Below are 19,808 nucleotides of genomic sequence, written 5' to 3' on the forward strand. Positions count from 1 at the left end.
AGCATCTCAGAACTTGTGTCTCATTGAGGTATTGCTAACAACAAATGTTTGAATTGATGATGCTAGAAAACTGGAGCATGGTCTTCTGGTTCCCTTTGCTGCAGCAGCTTCATGCTCAGACACGTATGAAATTAGACCAAGAGTTTGACCATAGTATCCTCCTGGACCAACTGCTCAGGATGGATATTGAAGGCACCTTTACAGTGGCTTTGTGCCTACCTGTGTGGCTTGAATCCTGAGAGTAATATGGGGAGGGGGGTTCAGCTCCCTGGCACTTGTGCTGTAGAGTTCCACATTGGTCCCCAATGTTATTTAATATCTACATAGATCTATTGAGAGCAGGACTTTTGGAGCTTTTTTGGGAGGTAGGGTGGGATATATCTTTCATAATATCTGAATCGGGAGAGGCTGTGGAAGTCCTGGACCCATGACTGAATGCAGTGGTGGACTGAATGAGAGCCAATAAACTGTTTGGATCCAGGGAAGATGGAGGCTCTGTGGGTAGGAGGTTCATGTGTCTGTTCTGGTGAGGGTTGCAGGTCCATGGGTTGGGGTGGTACTCCTGGATTACATCCATGTCATTAGAGGCCCAAGTGACCCCTGTGCCTAGGAGCAACTTTTGCCAACTTGGGCTATTTCTGAACTGGGGTAGCCTGGCCTCTGCATTCCATGCATTAGTGACCTCAGGACTGGATTATTGCAATGCACTGCATGAGGGGCTGCCCTTAGGCTCGATCCAAAATCTCCAGCTGGTGTAGAATGCAATGGCTAGACTACCAATGGAGGCAAATGGCTGCCAGCATATAACTCCTCTGTTAAAACATCTACACTGGCTGCTCATCTGCTGGGTCAAGTACAGTGGTGCCTCGCAAGACGAAAAGAATCCGTTCCGCGAGTCTCTTCGTCTTGCGGTTTTTTCGTCTTGCGAAGCAAGCCCATTAGCGGATTAGCGCTATTAGCGGGCTTAGCGGATCAGCTGATAAGCGGCTTAGCGGATCAGCTGATAAGCGGCTTAGCTGATAAGCGGCTTAGCGGCTTAGGATCAGCTGATAAGCGGCTTAGCGGCTTGGGAAAAAGGGGAGGGGAAAAAACCCCGCAGGAACTCGCAAGACATTTTCGTCTTGCAAAGCAAGCCCATAGGAAATTCGGTTTGCGAAGCACCGCCAAAACGGAAAACCCTTTCGTCTAGCGGGTTTTCCGTCTTGCGAGGCATTCGTCTTGCGGGGCACCACTGTATCAAGGTTCCTGCATTAATATACAAATCCTTGAATACCTTGAGTCCAGGATACCTTAAGGATTGACTGAACCCTTATATCCCAGCTCAATCACTGAGGTCATCCAGAGGAGCACTGTTAGTTGTCCCCTGTGTTACAGAGGCCCAGCAGGTCTCAACTAGAAGTTGGGCATTTAGTGTCATCAGACCCATGCTGCAGAAGACTCATCCAACAGAAATTAGGTGGGTATCCGTGCCTCCTGGAGTCTCTTGAAGACTTTTTAACATGTCAACAGGCCTGTTCATCAGTTTAAGCTTTTCAGATCCACCTGCCTTTTTCATGATCATTTGGAATGGTTTTAATAGTGTTTTCTTTCTCTTGTAAATTTTGCTCTATGCTGCCCTGCTATGAGCCTATAAATATTTTTTATAAATAAAATCAAACACAAATTGGGGGAAGAAGCATAGCTGTAATAGTTGAGAGTATGAGAGCCTCATGGTTTCCCTCATTCCCTGCCACAATGATCAGTCATCAGGAAGAATCCAAGCAAGTGGTTTGTGGGGCAGGGCTGTGTAACCCTCCCCTATTCACTGTATGCTGCTGGCTCCCCGTTCTTTGGCTACAGCCACACATGATCCTGGCAGTGCTGCACAGCCTAGAAGGGAGAGAAGAGAGAAATTAGACCCGAACCCAAAAGAGGCAATGCAGACATTCTGTAGTAGATGAAGGTACAGAAGCTACCTGGGAACTTCAGGGTCTCTGCAGTTTCTGTGCTGGGGGCATGTGAAAGCTCTGGTTTAACAGCTCAAAGTGGAATTAGCTTGTGGGAAATGGTTGCATTTATAGACTGCAAGTGCCGCAAAAGCCCAATCTTATTACACCCTTTCACCAGGACCTCCTGTGCCAGTTTCACGCAATATAATGAGAGGGGCTTCCATGGGATTCCAAGCTGTTGTCCTACAGTGATTATCTTGGTAGCCATTGACAGACGGAAACTTTTGAAACATTGCAGCTAGCTTTGTTTTTCTGTGTGGGGAGGGGTGTTTCACATGTCTACTAATACAGTGGTGCAAGACGAATGCCTCGCAAGACGAAAAACTTGCTAGACGAAAGGGTTTTGTGTTGCTTCGCTAGACGAATTTCCCTATGGGCTTGCTTCGCAAGACGAAAACGTATTGCGAGTTTGTTCGCTTTTTTCTTACAGTCGCTTGAAGAGGTGCAGTTGCGACGGACCGTGCTTCGCAAGATGAAAAACATCGCAAGACGAAAAGACTCGCGGAACGAATTATTTTCATCTTGCGAGGCACCACTGTAAACAGAAAAACACTAAAACATGGAAGCACACAGTAATAGTTTTATATCCATCTATCTATCTCACAGATGCGAAGAAGAATGACTTATTTTATTTTTACAATATGCCCAAAGACTTCACCCACAAATGCCTTTGTCAGTGGGTTTTTTCCTTGTTTCTTAGGGCTTGTCCATACTTGCACTTGTCCCCTTGCCTAGAAAGCATGGGTCCAAGTGGCTTTCCACTTGCCCCACTACTTTCTCCAGGAAAGCCTGCTCTTTAGCGCTGAATTGGAACAAGTGTCAATCTGTGGAAAAACTGGTTGATGTTTGCTCTGATTCAGTGGTAAAGACTGGGTTTTCCTGGGGGGAAGCAGCAGGGCAAGCAGATGAGCCCTTAGTGAACCAATCTCAAAGCTTCCTGTTGTCAAAGACCATTAGGGCAAAATCCTGGCACCTGGAGATAGATTTCTTCTTTTGGCACATTACAAACCCAAAGAACCAACACTCCATTCTCACCTTGCATTCCTCAGCAGTGCTCAGGCTGGAGCACCAATAAGTAGGGCCCTGGGCACAGGCAGTAGTTCCTGGAAAAGGCTTCTCAGCCACGCAGGCTCCTAGTTCCTGTTAGCAAGGAAAAAAACTTGCAGGGGGTTAGAACAGATGATGGTGTCCCTTCCAAATCTACAATTCTATGAAGAGAAGAGGTCCATGCTGCTTGGCACCTTTACTTGACATGATGTGTTCACCTTTGTTGCTAGAAACTTCCCGTTTCAGTATAGGGATAGTATCAATTGGGGGCCTCTCTGGGAGATTCTGAGATGGTTAGAATGGCTTGAAAAGGGGTTTTCCTACTCCCACCTCTTCTTTCTCTATAGCTTCAAGGAGCTATAGAGGACCGTCGCCCTGATGTTCTAGCAGCACCCATTTGGCTTTTCATCTTCCTCTTTTGCATTGATTGCTTTACAGGTCATCTTAAGCTTTAGTATCTGACAACTTCCCATATCTGAATTTGGTTCTGCTGGCCATCGCTTAAGAGTACCTGCCAGAAGGGCAATGACCAAATGTCAATACAGTACACAGGAGTAAGCAAGGTATGCTGTACTTGGGGAACTGAAGAACCAACTTCCAGAAAGTTTAGTTATGTTCAGGAGAGCGTCTGCTGTTTAGTTGGGGACTGATCCACGGGTCTTGCTTGTGCCCAGAAGCTGAGTGTCAGCTTGCTACACTTTGAAAATGCTTTCCAAAACCTCTATGCTGTGCTCCTCAACTATAACATCTGAAAATGCTACACCAACAGTGAGCAATGTGAAATTGAATGTTGTTGTTCTCTCAAGGATGATAGCCTCGTACCTGGCATGTCCTCTGGGCGCTCCAAGGCTTGGCAAGCAGTAGGAACAACTTTGGCTCATGCTGATCAATGAAGCTTTTGCACTACAAAACAGGAGGAAGAAAAGGAAATATTGAGCCACTGCTCATCTGGCCTCTTTGGCTTGGCCACCTGTGCACAGAGGGTGTTAGTGGAGTATTGGGACTGGCTATTTCACTATCTATTGTCCATGGGCTGGTACAAGTGAAGTTGGGTACAAATAGAAAATAGGAATCATCCCTCTCTCCACTGTTTAATAATAACAACCACAACAACATTGAGACAGAGTCTTATGATTGCTCCCATTCCTTGCTCCTATCGTGTCTTTCTCATGGGCAGGGCTAGTTAATATGGTATCCAGATGTTGGGCTGCAACTCCCATTATCCCTGATAATTGGCCATTCTGGCTGCTATTGATGAGTCTTAAAAAATCCAGAGGGCACCAGGTTGGGTAAGGCTGTTTTATAAGTGGCAGTAATTATTCAGTCTCCTAGATGTTTACAGTGATAGGAGTTGTAGTCCAAACCATCTGCAGGGCATCAGGTTGAGGAAGGCTGATGTAATTGTGAAGAGTCCCCAAGTAGAATTTTGGGAAGCTGTGATTTTGTCCTTACTCTCTCGCTGCCTGTTATGCATTGGGCTGCTTCCCAGCATATCTATGGAAGACCACCGTCCTTCAAATCCCTCAAAACTCACCTCTCTCACAACTTCTTAGCCTCCCCATGTCCTGCTGAAACCGAAGACTAACTGAACTGACACATTTAGTTCTGTCTCCCATCTGACAAACCCAGTGAGGTGCTCTCCAGATATCGTTAGACTACAATTCCTAGTGTGGTATAATGGTTAGAGTGTTGGTCTAGAATCTGGGAGACCAGGGTTCAAATCCCCACTCAGCCATGAAGCTCACTGGGTAACCTTGAGCCACTCATAACCTAACCAACCTTACCTGGTTGTTGTGAGGCAACTGTGGGGAGGAGAACTATGTATTCTACCTTGAACTCCTTGGAGGAAAGCTGGGATATAAATATAATAAATAAATAAAAAGACTCATCATCATCATCATCCCCAACCAGCATAGCCAATGGTTAGGGATGATGGGAGTTGTAGTCTAATAACTGTTGGAAGACACCAGACTAAGAGCTTAAGAAAGGCAGCTACTGCCTGGGTCCCCGTTTGTGATTGTGACACGGGGCAAGCCACACACTCATTCCCTGCTGCATCAGTCGGGAAGAAGCAGCGGCATAAAGGGGTGTGGTGAGGGTCCTGGGCGTCTTCCTCCAGCTAGGAGGACAAGGAAGGCCTTGCAGTGTTCATCTCATGCCATGTTTGTATGGGAACTGGCCTTTGCATATTTTTAACAATCCTTTGAAGAAGGCTGTGGCTTTCTGCTCGTTAGGGTAACCCACCTCTTCCCAGCTCCGAAAAGTGTTGCTGCAGGCTGTCAACAGAGCTGCTTCCATTTCAGCCCTGCTGCTATTGGGCTTGAGGGTTGCCTTCACCTGGGTCTTGAGAGCCAGGCAGGCTTGGCAACGGTCAGCTGGGCCAGGGAGTGACAGTGGAGGGGTCTCTGCAAGGGGGAAAAGCACAAAGAGGCAGGGCTGTGGAGCAGTGTGGTGTTTTGCGCGTGCGCGCACGCACCACGAAGGCTTTATACTTTCCCAGCTACCCACTGCCTTCAGTTGGATCTCAGTCTAAAGCAGCCAACTTTCTATAGCAAGTTGTGACCTAGGGTGTGATCACATTACCACCTCGGAGGGCAATGAAGTTCCACACTCAACCCAAAGCTATTGGCTTCATTAGTGTCTGATTCACTTCTGTTTGTGTACACACCAAGGGGAGCTGACAGGGGTGGGAATGTCTTTACCTTAGCTGGAGGCAAATTAGGAACAGCTTAAGGACTTAAATCAGTGCAATCAGTGCAATTGCACTGGGGGAGGAGATGATGCTCTACCTTGCACCCCTAGCAATGAGATGTATTGGTGCCCCTGCCCACATCCCTTGTCCCCTTGGCAAAGAGATGTTGGCCGCTCAGAGCAGCAGAGAAGCAGCCCAGGGAGCGTGCAGATGGGTGGGTGGGCTCCTAGCCACTCTCAGCTGCCTCCCTGGGCCTGCACCATTGGCAAGGGCCAACCTAGCCAACCCCTAGGTTAGCCTCTGCATCTGTCAAACAGTGGGAGAATACAGGCAAAGTGTCAAAGGATGCTGTTTGCACAGCTGGACTGACAGACAAGCATGCCACCCAATCAAATGCTTGTTCAAACTGGCGGACCGCCACCCTCCACAACCTCCTCTTCCAGCACCTTCTGGGGAGAATTAGTGCCCTGCAGCCAAGTGCACCCCAACTTTGGTGCATGCCTGCCTGCAGGGAGCTTGCTCATTTTTACTATCTGCAGTAGGAGGCAGCAGTTAGTGAAAATGAATGGGAGGGAGGCAAAGGGTGTCCACATTACCGCCTTAAAGGGTAGCGAAGTCCCCCCCCCCATGTTTCACAGCTCTCCCCCTCCTCCAGCTGTCCACATCAGCAGGGCCTCATTCTGTTTCTGTACACAGAAGATGTACACAGGGAGAGGGTGTCTTTACTGTTTGCATAGGGGGGGTCGCACCTTGGCTAGAGAGGAATTAGGAATGTTTTAAGGACTCTGAAGTGTGCAGCTGATTTGAGAAGTAATGCATCAAACTGGCAAAGTACAGGTTACTCCTGCATTTTGGATAAGATACTGCGAACACGGATTAAAAACCCAGTACTGGGAATGCAGAGAATGCACAGGAAACAGGAGTGTGGACAGAGCCAGCCTCTGCTTTCTAAAAACTCTTTGTTGTTCCCAGAATCGTATGCAAAGCCGGTTTGCCCATTGTAGAGAATAGCTGGGCTTGCATACCAATTGTCATTCCATTGCTAGGGCGTCTCCAGGCTGTCACTATTGGGGGGAGGGATTCAAGGGCATATGGGGAAAATCTAGTTTGTCAGTATTAAAGTGAATAAAAACTATCATCCTAGTACAAGTCTACTTGGGAGAGAAAAAAATACAGACTTTTTGCAATTGGGTAAGTGACATGGTAATGCCTTGAAAAGTGTGGAATAATGCAATGGTTAATGGGAAGATGTGCAAACATCACACAAACTGATCAGGATGGAGGTTCAGTGAAGACCAGGCAGAATCTTAAATTCTGGCTTCTGCTGGTTTAGCTTAATCCAGGCCTTGGTGTGAAGCAGGGCCAGTGAGAGGTGTGGCCTAGAGAGAGTTTTGAGGGCCACACATTTGGCCCCTGGTCCTGATTTTCTGACCCCTTGACTTAGCCTGATGTGGCCTGTGGAGGAGCAGAGGTGAGTATGTGGCCAGGCTGCTTCTTGTTCTGGATGGCAAGGTGCTACACACAGAACCAGCCAAAATGATGGAAACTGTCCAGAAATTTCTCAGAGTGACAAACCTCATAGATTACCACGAGATCCCAAAGCACCAAAGCATCACCTAGCCCACCAAGGTTTTAGGTTGTCTATACCTGGGCCACAGTTTTCTTCTGTGGCACACATGAGCATCATCCCGCAGATCAGGTTTGGCCCCAACTTGCCCAGAACCGCGTCTACAATGGTCACAGTATATTTCTCCATCAAGCACTGGCACATCCCAGCAGCGGCTCCTGGTGCAAAGCGGCAGAGCTGGGCCATGGATTTGCCAATAGCTTCCTAAGGAAGAAGACAAAGGACTTTGGGTGAAGTTACTGGCCTGCCCTGCCTCTGAATCCAGACTCGGAGACATCATTCTCAACTTGAAAGCTGCCGCCTGCCTTGCAGTTTAGGACACATGAAGGTGGAAATGAGGAAGATGCCAAGAATCATCACAGGGTTTTATTCATAGGGCCAGTTAGGGTTGTGGGGGGCCAGTGGCCTCAAGCTCAAAGGGGGCCCCCAATTTTCGGCATTCAGTAAGTTTCACAGCTGTTCATCATATCAAATTGTGACATGCTCTCTCAGCTAAGAACTGCAAATTTAAGCAAATCAGAGATTTTGCCATATACTTAATATCAGCTGTGAGCAGTGCTTTGTTTCCTGGGATAAGAGGCTGAAAGTTGAAAAGACAAAGACCTGCCCAGTCCACTCATCCCAGGAGCTTCTACTCCACCTTTTCTATCAGTTAAACTTTTAGCTTCCTGAGCTTTGGTTGCAGACACTTTCACAAGCTTAATGCTGAGGTCCAGAAACATTAGATAGATAGATGATAGATAGATAGATAGATGATAGATAGATAGATAGATAGATAGATAGATAGATAGATAGATAGATAGATGAATGAATGAACAATTTAGAGTCTTGTGAGGTTGCATTCTGGACCAGAGTTTGGATGTGTAAAGCAGCCTTCTTCAGATGTTTCAGACCAAAATATCCATCAGACCCAGTATGATAGGACTCTTCTGTCTGGGGCTAATGGGCATCGTGTTGGAGAAGGCTGAATTAAGGCACAAAGAAAGGAGAATACGATACCTTGGGGAGGCTGGATTCAATCCGGCCTACAAGGTTCTTGCACAGCCAACACTGAGGCAAAACATAACGCCAGGGCCAAGGGAAGAGCAGCTCCTCCTTGGGATTATCCTGGGAAAAGAAATAGGAATAAGTCGTGTAGCAGGTAGGCACAGAAATTAATCAAAGGTGCAACAGAGCAGATCTCATTTTGGGAAGATTAACGCCCTGTTCTTACTGGAGCATAAATGTTCCAGCTTCGGCTACTTCATTGCACCCACCTGAGGGGTGCACTCCCCGCCCCCCAGCTTTGCCATTTATGTACCATAAAAGCCTAGGGCTTGCCGATCAGAAGGTCAGCGGTTCGAATCTCCGCAACAGGGTGAGCTCCGTTGCTCGATCCCAGCTCCTGCAAACCTAGCAGTTTGAAAGCACGTCAAAGTGCAAGTAGATAAATAGGTACCGCTCCGGCAGGAAGGTAAACGACGTTTCCATGCGCTGCTCTGGTTCGCCAGAAGCGGCTTGGTCATGCTGGCCACATGACCCGGAAGCTGCACGCGGGCTCCCTCAGCCAGTAAAGCGAGATGAGCACCGCAACCCCAGAGTCGGCCATGACTGGACCTAACAGTCAAGGGTCCCTTTACCTAGGTCTCTTGATTCTCCTACTGACCCACCCACTGGACTCTTTCTCTGCCCATTCTCCCCTACCCTTACCTCATTCCTCTTCCTTTCTATCTCTGCCCTCCTGCGTTGCCCACTGCAGTGCAGCTGTAACTGGGTGATTAGCATATTTTTAGTGGTATTTGTTGCCTTATAATGGTTTCAAAGTGGCTCTATATATGCTCTTGTGCACCACCATGTCATGGCTGAATAGGGATTTTTGCCCTGGTTTTCCAGGTCCTAGTCTGACACTCTCTGGCCACTAGAACATACTGGCTCTCTTTTGAAACCATTATAATGGGAAAGTAGAATGAAGTAGGATGCAATATGCTTTCCTAGACAACTGCTTAGATCACCCTTCTCTGACCCAATGCCCTCCAGATGTTTGTGGGTTGTACTGTCAAACATATGGAGGTTACCATGTTGTGGAAGGCTGGCTTAGGGGTTTATACAATTTTCTTTCACTGGACTGGAGTTCATGTCACCAGAAGAGGCTCTCCTTACCTGGGTCTTGTTGTTGGGCATAATAAAAGCTTTGCCTTGCAGGAGCTGGATCTGTTCTGCCATCTTTTGAACCAGCAGACCAAAGATGTCCTTGCTCTCCAGTGGGTCAGACTGGCAGAGGCCAAACTTTGCACATACAGCATCGGGTTGCTGAAGGGCAGAAGGGATAAGGCATGAGAAAGGAATACTCCACCTCCAGTTGCCCTACTCTGACAGACAGGCAAGGCAGAGGCATGCCCACCAAGTGGCCTGATTTTCCAGGGACAGTCCCAGAATTACGAAAGCCACCCCAGCTTCTGATTTGAACCTGGAATGGCCCATATTTCTCCCACTGGCTGCCGTGAAGGAGCATCCTGTTGCCTCTCCATGGCTACCGCTGCCAGATTCCCCCCTTGGGCAGCTTGTAGCAGCTGCTGGACTGCAGGTGAGGAAGAGAGGCTGCCACCTGTGAGGGGAACCCCCCCATGACACACCAGCTCTGAGGTTCAGGCAGAGCACAGGGCTGCCCTGGGCAGGAAGAAAGGGGGAGATGAGCAGTGTGAAAAGAAGCCTTGAGGTTTTTTAAAAAATGATTCCAGCATCCACATCTAATCTTGCCTCTTTCTAAAATATATTTATTATTCATTATTAAATACATTTATTGGTGTGTGTGCTTCTTTTCATAAAACAAATTTTCTGATAGAAATTTGATTTGCGGGGTGGGGACACAAAAATGGGGAGGTCATTTGTGGGGGGGGGAGTGAGAAATGTTCCTATTTTAATCTGAGGAATGCTGGAGGGTATGAAGAAGTGGTCCTTGCAGCACAGGCCCTGGGGAAGTTTTCCTGCACAAGCCCCATTGTAATGTGCAAGAACTTCCCAGTGGAATGGACCAGATGAGCCTGTCAGCTGCTTGGCTGCCCTTTCAGGGCATCCAAAACCAACTACCTCATGACAGAGCAGCCTCTGCTTTCCCTCCCTTGCCCTCCCTCCACACAATAGCCACTGTGTTGTTTGTTGTGGAGAAATGATTTGCCATTGATGTGTGTGGGGAAAGGGCCACTTACAATCTGTCCTTCTAAGGCGGTGATGAATAGAGAATAGTAGGTATCCACAAGCTCCTGGCATCTTGGGATTAAGGTCTGAAGTGAAAAAGCCGCACATTCGTGTTTCAAGTAGTTCTGGATGGCCTTCTGTGTGGGAACAGCAATGTTTAGAGAGTAGAGGGGAGAACATAGGACAATTTCTGGGTGCCAAGATCCAAGTTTAGGGGAAGTACTTTTTGGGGAGAGAACCCCAGCAGATACTTTAAACATGCAGCAAAGTAAAGTGTGGAAATATAGGCTGTAACACCTTTAAAATGTGCCCCTCCACATGAGTTCCAAAATGTCCCCTCAAAATGTTTCTTTTCCTTGTTTCCCCAGCATAGGAAAAAGACCATGTTTCGTAAGTTTAAAAAATGGTTTACTTACAAATTCTCCAAAGGTGAGAGTCATGTGCTTCAGAAATAGTTATACAGGGAGTAAAACTTTGCCAAGTGGTGAAACTTCCTATAGGAATTCAAGAGTGGCTCATGCGGGTGAGCGGAAGCAATCAAGTAGAGTGAAGAACAAAGTTCCTCCCAAGGTGGTGGGAAGTGGACATAGCTAAGCCTGGCAGTATAGCTTACACTATGGTATTAACCTCTTCCTATATTAAATAGACATGCATGTTTGTGATATGAGGCTGGTTACCCCACACATAGGAAAAGCCTGCAGGATCAGGCCAATGGTCTACCTAGTCCAGCCTTCTGTTCATAGCTGTCAACTTTTCCCTTTTTTTGTGAGGAATCCTATTTGGAATAAGGGAATTTCCCTTTAAAAAAGGGGAACGTTGACAGCTATGATTCTGTTCTCTTCTTTTAAAGCCATTCAAGTTGGTGGCCATCACTGCCTCCTGTGGGAGCAAGTTCCGTAATTTAACTGTGTGTTGTGTGAAGAACTTTATTTCATCCAACACTCAGCTTCATTGGATGTTTCTAAGTTCTGGTGTCTGGGAGCTGTTTGGGCAAGACTGAGATCTCTGTCCAGTGGTTTCTCACAATGCCTGCCTCTCCTGGGACTATTCATACAATCAGCTTAGCTAAGAACATCAGAAGACCCCCAAGGGAGCCCTTTCTAGTCTAACAGCCCCTTTGCATAGCAGCCAACCAGATGTCACAAGCAAGACCTAAGTGTAATGGCCCTCTTATTGCTGGTCTGTCCTCTTTAACAGCACCACCCTACACATGTTCACTCATAAGTAAGAACCACTGAATTTAGTGACACTTACTCCCAGGTAAATAAATGAGTATGTAGGGTTTCAGCCTGAAACCCACATGTTTTAGACTGCAGATGCATAATGGGTTATTTTTATTTACAGGATTCTCCGTGGTATGAAGGGAAATCTGGGTTAAATGTCAACAAAAGGTACAGACTAAATGCTGCTGCAAAAAAAGAGAGAGAACAACCTTGTGGGCAGCAGCAGCACTAATTCCACACATTCCAGCTACCTGGGTTACCTTAAAGGTTGACTCCTTGGCCATGCGAACAAGGATGGTAACAATCTCTTTGCAGTCTGCACAAGTGTCTTCCTGGAGGAAAAATTACGGAAATGAGGGCAACCTGAAAATGCAGCTGTCACAAAACCCTGGGTCACCGGCAGAAAGTGGGCAGGCAACCACTGGGCTTCTTGACACAGCAACCCAATATGCCAAAGACAGAGACAGTGCAGCTGTCCCCAACTAACCCCACCCCAAGTTTTAACTTCCTGCACCGAAGTCAAGTCAGAGGAGGGAGAAAGAGAGAGAGAACAGCAGCTACTCACTTGGGTGGCACTGTTCCATCCAGCCTGCATGCAGTGTTCCCAGGCACCACACTGGATGGCCGTCACGAGGTTCTTGCACCAATATGTAGGACCTTTGGCACATCCATCCTCAATGGAAATCTTGCCAGCCAGCACTGGAAAAGGGCAGAGAAGGACAGGCCCTTGTGAGCAGCAGCATCATGTGGGCAGAATAATATTGTTATATAGGTTTGGTGGGAAGTGGTGTGGAGGGCAGTCTGGAATCTGGATGACACACGTGATCCTTTCCAAACCTGTGAGGTTAGAATACACCTGTCATCTGCATCTTAAAGGGTGAGCGCTATTGCCTTAGAAACAAACGAGGAGCCCTTTCCCCACCTCACCTGACTGGATGATACATCATCCTAGGATGGAGAATAATAGGCCATGAGAGGGCTGTGTATGTGAGAGCTGGGCTAATTTGGGAAACTGGAAAGATGGAGACATGTCATGCTCTGTGCTGGACTTCGGGCTTCCCTGGAAACCTGATGAGGAAGCAAATCTGCTGAGTTATTAATTCTGTAAATCCTTCCATCCAATGCTCAGGTAAAGGTAAAAGACCCCTGGACAGTTAAATCCAATTAAAGGCGACTATGGGGTGTAGTGCTCATCTAGCTTCAGGCTGAAGGAGCCAGCATTTGTCCACAGACTGTATACATGAAAATAAAACCATATATCCTAAAGAAACCACAGTCTCTGTTGACCATTCCAAGGAATCTGAACCCTGGATAAGCACTGGACCTCCCGAAGTCTCTTTCTGCTCAAGCAACAGGGTACACAAGACAATGTGCTCATCTTAAAGTCAAGTCTCTGAGTCGTAGACCACAGGAAGCAGTGCAATGAAATCTCAGTTGACGCACTTGAAAAGCCAGGGAGGGAAACAATCTCAGTCTTTCCAGTGTTTGCAGCTCAGGCTCTCCTGGACTAATTTTCCTCAGTCGCACGATGAGGAGGGGCATCAGGGCATGGTTGAGAAATTTTACCACTTAGGTTGTTTACTCAGGTTTGTTCAATATTTGGAGTGGAAGCAAAAGAGGCTGCCTGGTTTGCAAGCCAGCTGTGGTCAGAGATTCTTTGGGACTCCTAGCGCAGGAGCAGGCAACAGACCTGGCCCTCACCAGGCTTCAGAGGGTGTGGACTCAACCCTACCAGTTGCTCTTTCCTTGCCTTCTGCTGTACTCTTTTTTTCTTCCATTTTAATCCCTCCTTTCCTCCCAGGAGCTCAGGGTAGCAGTGCCTGCATCTCCCCCACTCAACAATTTTGTGTGATAGATTAGCCTGAGCAAGTGTGACTGGCTCTGTGAGGATTTGTGTCTTTCTCCAGTCCTAGCCCAACACTCTTAACTATTACAACATGCTGTCTTTCTAGAGAGGGAGGTAATTCAGTGAGGAGTAAGCTGGATTCTTTATGGCTGGAGCTATTGGGTTCAGCCCACCCAGTGAAGGCTAAACCTGTCCTGTGGGTGACTTGCCTCTGTTGTCTGGTATCAGGAATATAGGAAGCTACCTTATCCTGATTCAGAACATCAGCTTATCTAGCTCAGTTATCTATAAAGGTAAAGGGACCCCTGACCATTAGGTCCAGTCGTGACCAACTCTGGGGTTGCGGCGCTCATCTCGCTTCATTGGCCGAGGGAGCTGGCGTACAGCTTTCGGGTCATGTGGCCAGCAGGACTAAGCCGCTTCTGGCGAACCAGAGCAGCACACAGAAACACCGTTTACCTTCCCACCGGAGCGGTACCTATTTATCTACTTGCACTTTGATGCGTTTTCAAACTGCTAGGTTGGCAATGGGAGCTCACCCCATCGCGGGGATTCAAACTGCCAACCTTCTGATCGGCAAGTCCTAGGCTCTGTGGTTTAACCCATAGCGCCACCTGCGTCCCCAGTTATCTATACTGACCAGTAATACCAGAGTATTTGTTTGCCCTCCTAAATTAAAGATTGTTATCATCTACTCTTGCTGTCTGCTTATTTTGGGTCCTTTTATTTTTAACTGGGGTTTTTTTTTACCTATATTTTGATAAATTTATTATATATACTGTTTTATTGCTAATTTTTGCATATTTTATACTATTGGAAGTAATTCACTTAGATTTTTTTAAAATTGTTGTTGTTTAGTCGTTTAGTCGTGTCCGACTCTTTGTGACCCCATGGATCTTTTAAATTTAAGTGACATTAATAAATTGACATGAATAAATGATAAAAAATTAAAGAACACTATGCAAACCAATGGAGGTAGTGCACACCAAGCATGACTAGTAGCCATTGATATCCCCCATGAATTTGCCTAGTCCTCCTTTAAAGCCACTAAGTTAGTGGTGATCACTGCCTCCCGTGTGACTACCAGTGTGGTGCGTGAATAAGTTACTTACCGGTATTTTATCTGTCCTGAATCTTCCAACATTCTATTTGAAGTTCCTAATGGCCATGGGGGAAAGGATGCCCCACCCTCCACCTGCCCCTTCCCCAGTGCTTACCAGCAGGACCTCCACAGAGCAGAATGACGAGAAGCAGGTGCCACATGTTTGTGCTGTGTAAAGACCCCTGAATACGGTTCTCTTTTATAGTTCTGCTGTAGAAGGAGGGGCTTGTGTGGCACCAGTGGAGAAGATCTGCGGAGATCCTGCCCAGCTGAAAGCATCATGTTACTGACACATCTACAGTTTCACACACGCTCAAGCTTGGCTTCCTGTTGGGCATGTAGCCCCTCAGTTCTGAGATGCAGTGAGGAACTAGAGTTACAGGTACTTTGTGTTTGAGAATTCCCATGTAACTCTGCTACAGTGGAGGCCCTGATCAGTGGCATAACATGAAGATACAGCCCTGAATTAGGTGGCACATATTATTCAGTTCCGAATTACAGTCCATTCCTGCAACCATTCCAGTCCTAGGAACCCTTCAACTCTTCTGTTCTGGTGCTTCCACACCAGCTGGTTAGTCTGGAAAGGGCATAGTGTCTTCTTTATTTTTACAGAACATTTCTCTGTCTCTCCTTCCTCTCAGGACTTTAAAAAAATTGCTGGGAAATATTATTATGATTGTTGTTGTTGTTATTGAATTTATTTACCACCCTTTATCCGCAGGTATAGTCAGAAAACTTGACTTTTCCATGCAATTTTATGTGGTAAATCTGTCCTTCAGTCTACATTGGAGATTATTCTTGATCCCAATCCCTGTTGTCTCCCTCATATTCTTACTGTTCCCCTCTGCAGGACTGATCTGTAGTCTTGTGGATATGCCAGACTTGGGCTCCCCCATCTCATGTGGGGAGCAACTGTCACCAGTAAACTCCATAATTAATAACAGCTTAGCTTTCATAGAACATTTTTGGAATTTTAAACATTAAACACTGAGTGGTTTAACAGTCAACCCTGGGAACTCTGCAAATTGTAGCTCTGTAGGGGAAATAAGCATCTACCGGAACCCTTAAAAAGCTACAGTTCCAGGATTTTTGAGGGGAAGTCACAGTTGCTTAAAATTGTATAGTGGTACTTGTAAATGATATAGTAGTAATAGTGCAAATGAGCAGTGGCGTAGCGTGGGTTGTCAGCACCCGGGGCAAGGCAAGTAATTTGCGCCCCCTAACCCGTGGATTTGCGCCCCCTAACCCGTGGATTTGCGCCCCCTAACCCGTGGATTTGTGCCCCCTAACCCTAACCCCCAGATGTTGCGCCAGGTGTGGCCAGCCCCCCTGCACCCCCCCACGCTACGCCACTGCAAATGAGGCCTGTGTGAAGCCTAAGAAGACCACCTGCTGACTTCTGGTTCATCTGTTCATCATTTTTTTACACTGATTCTTAGGGCTCATTCAGGTCTTTACAGTGCCATAGGATTTGCTACACAATTTGGCTGCTTGTTGCTTTACCTCTTTGATGACTGGAACTACAGCACTCAAAAAGGAGGCTGGGCTAGGTGTGGAATGTAGCCGCACATTCTAGAATCAAGGATGGGCGAAGACTCTCTTGTTATTTGGACGTATTGATTCCCACCAGGAGTATAACTGCTCTTGGCTTTTCCTCTCTTAGCTGAGTGGGACTCTTGAAAGGGGGCTTATGCAACTAAGCAAATAGCATCTGAATAGAGCCATTCATCCGTTCCTGGACTGGATGACGAGGACCATCATCAACCTCTCCATTAATGAGCATTCTGGGACTGGATGCTGTTTGCAGAAGAGGGCAGGGACCCTCTTCCCAGATTGCCATGTTCCAAACCTCCTCTTAACTTAAAAAAAATGTGTATGTATGTGCAAATTGTGCAATGCTGATGTCACACACCTATCCTCGTGATTGATTTCTTGAACTAATGGCAACTAAGGTAAATAAACCAAAATAAAAACATAGTCCCTGCCCACACAAGGAAAACAAGAGTACAGGAGAAGGGGTGTGTGTCAGGGATTGGATAGAGGAGGAAGGGTGGAGACCGCCTCCCCAGCTTGAACCTTCCAGAGAAGAGGAAGACATTATAGATTTACAAAAGTAGTTTGTGGGAGGTCACAGCTCAGAGGTAGATCATAGAATCATAGAATAGAATCATAGAATCATAGAGTTGGAATAGACCACAAGGGCCATCGAGTCCAACTCCCTGCCAAGCAGGAAACACTATCAGAGCACTCCTGACATATGGTTGTCAAGCCTCTGCTTAAAGACCTCCAAAGTAGGAGACTCCACCACACTCCTTGGCAGCAAATTCCACTGTCAAACAGCTCTTACTGTCAGGAAGTTCTTCCTAATGTTTAGGTGGAATCTTCTTTCTTGTAGTTTGGATCCATTGCTCCGTGTCTGCTTCTCTGGAGCAGCAGAAAACAACCTTTCTCCCTCCTCTATGTGACATCCTTTTATATATTTGAACATGGCTATCATATCACCCCTTAACCTCCTCTTCTCCAGGCTAAACATGCCCAGCTCCCTTAGCCGTTCCTCATAAGGCATCGTTTCCAGGCCTTTGACCATTTTGGTTGCCCTCCTCTGGACACGTTCCAGTTTGTCAGTGTCCTTCTTGAACTGTGGTGCCCAGAACTGGACACAGTACTCCAGGTGAGGTCTGACCAGAGCAGAATACAGTGGCACTATTACTTCCCTTGATCTAGATGCTATACTCCTATTGATGCAGCCCAGAATTGCATTGGCCTTTTTAGCTGCCGCGTCACACTGTTGGCTCATGTCAAGTTTGTGGTCAACCAAGACTCCTAGATCCTTTTCACATGTACTGCTCTCAAGCCAGGTGTCACCCATCTTGTATTTGTGCCTCTCATTTTTTTTGCCCAAGTGCAATACTTTACATTTCTCCCTGTTAAAATTCATCTTGTTTGTTTTGGCCCAGTTCTCTAATCTGTCAAGGTCGTTTTGAAGTGTGATCCTGTCCTCTGGGGTGTTAGCCACCCCTCCCAGTTTGGTGTGATCTGCAAATTTGATCAGGATGCCCTTGAGTCCATCATCCAAGTCGTTGATAAAGATGTTGAATAAGACCGGGCCCAAGACAGAACCCTGTGGCACCCCACTAGTCACTCTTCTCCAGGATGAAGAGGAACCATTGATGAGCACCCTTTGGGTTCAGTCAGTCAGCCAGTTACAAATCCACTGAGTGGTAGCATAGTCAAGACCGCATTTTACCAGCTTCTTTACAAGAATAACATGGGGCACCTTGTCAAATGCCTTGCTGAAATCAAGGTAGGCTACATCCACTGCATTCCCTTCATCTACCAGGCTTGTAATTCTGTCAAAAAACGAGATCAGGCTTGTAATTCTGTCAAAAAACGAGATCAGGTTAGATGAGGGATGAAGTTGGGATATAATGGGAGAGGAGGAGGCAGAGCCAGAGCAGCTGGCTGACACGTTATCACTAGAAAGCATTCCAGACCCCCCTTCTCCCAGAACCTGGTGAGCATTGAAAGTAAGAGAGCAAAGGCTTGGAGACAAATGGCCCCAAACTGCCACCATAAGGTGGGTGGTGCTGTTGATGATTGAGGAGATAAGTGGGGTGGAAATTACTTGGACCAATGCAATTACTCAAGAGGCAACATTTCTAAGACTCTCTCTGTGAATATTGAATAAAAGACCTTGGTAAGAACTTTCTTTGTCTATCTATTCCTGGCAGTCTACCGTGGGGGGGGGGGGGGCAGGTTCCATGACGCCTGACAGGGGCAGATCAGTGTGAGCATACAATAAAGTTTGCAGCTTTGAGATTCAGGGTAGATTAAAAAAGAAAATATTGGTTGACGTTTTCCTTGGTTAGGGATAGGTTTTGGGTTAGGTTTAAGATTAGGGTTGGGTAAGCATTAGGGTTAGGATTAGGGTTAGCATTTTAGGATTAGGATTAGGCTTATGTTTAGTTTTAGGTTTAGGTTTAGGGTAAAGGTTAGGGTTTTCCCAGTAGTGATGTATGGAAGTGAGAGCTGGACCATAAAGAAGGCTGATTGCCAAAGAATTGATTCTTTTGAATTATGGTGCTGGAGGAGACTCTTGAGAGTCCCATGGACTGCAAGAAAATCAAACGTATCCATTCTTAAGGAAATCAGCCCTGAGTGCTCACTGGAAGGACAGATCGTGAAGCTGAGGCTCCAATACTTTGGCCACTTCATGAGAACAGAAGACTCCCTGGAAAAGACCCTGATGTTGGGAAAGATTGAGGGCACAAGGAGAAGGGGACGACAGAGGACGAGATGGTTGGACAGTGTTCTCAAAGCTACCAGCACGAGTTTGACCAAACTGCGGGAGGCAGTGGAAGACAGGAGTGCCTGGCGTGCTCTGGTCCATGGGGTCACGAAGAGTCGGACACGACTAAATGACTAAACAACAACACCAAGCATTAGGGTTAGGGTTAGCATTTTAGGATTAGAATTAGGCTTATGTTTAGTCTTAGGTTTAGGTTTAGGGTAAAGGTTAGGGTTAGGGTTGTGTCCGGGTTAGGGTTATTCTCAGGGTTATGGTTAGGGTTGCCTTATGGTTAGAGTTAGAGTAAGGTTTAGGGTTAGGGTTAGGCTTCTGGTTAGGGTTAATATTGCGGATATGGTTAGGGTTGGGTTAGGGTTAGAATTGGTTAGGGTTAGGCATTGGGTTACTTTTAGGGGTAGGGATAGGATTAGGCTTCTGGCAAGGGTTTGGGTTCCGTTAGGGTTTGGGTTAGGCTTAGGTTTAGGTTTAGGGTTAGGGTTATTCTCAGGGTTAGGTTTAGGGGTAGGTTAGGCTTACAGTTGCAGATAGGGTTAGGGTTAGGATTGTGTCCAGGTTAGGGTTAGGGAATACCCCTAAACAGTACTCTCAATTCCTACTCATATGGAAATACTGGCTTAGCCTTTGGGTTACTGTTAGGGTTAGGATAGCCTAAGGGTTAGTGTTAGGTTATGGGTTATGGAATAGGGTTTGGGTTAAGCTTAAAATTAGGGTTGGGCAAGGATTAGGGTTAGAGTTAGGGTTGGTGTTTGAGTTATTCTCAGGGTTAGGGTTATTCTCAGCGTTAGGATAAGGTTACCAGA

At 46.7% G+C, this 19,808-nt stretch overlaps 1 protein-coding gene across 1 annotated transcript; it reads right to left on the reverse strand.

The window, feature by feature from the left end:
* Window positions 1-1,663: 1,663 nt before the first annotated feature.
* Window positions 1,664-14,955, reverse strand: SFTPB (surfactant protein B). Its single transcript, XM_081200990.1, has 11 exons — window positions 14,815-14,955; window positions 12,317-12,450; window positions 12,012-12,083; window positions 10,540-10,665; window positions 9,494-9,643; window positions 8,354-8,461; window positions 7,375-7,558; window positions 5,280-5,440; window positions 3,858-3,938; window positions 3,024-3,128; window positions 1,664-1,869 (listed from the first exon to the last, which is right to left on the reverse strand). The coding sequence occupies exons 1-11, from the start codon at window positions 14,858-14,860 to the stop codon at window positions 1,834-1,836; spliced, it is 1,203 nt and encodes a 400-aa protein (XP_081057116.1). The 5' UTR covers window positions 14,861-14,955; the 3' UTR covers window positions 1,664-1,833.
* Window positions 14,956-19,808: the final 4,853 nt, after the last annotated feature.

Source organism: Podarcis bocagei (genome assembly GCF_964188305.1).
Source record: "Podarcis bocagei genome assembly, chromosome: 7".
In the NCBI taxonomy this organism is placed as follows: domain Eukaryota; kingdom Metazoa; phylum Chordata; class Lepidosauria; order Squamata; family Lacertidae; genus Podarcis; species Podarcis bocagei.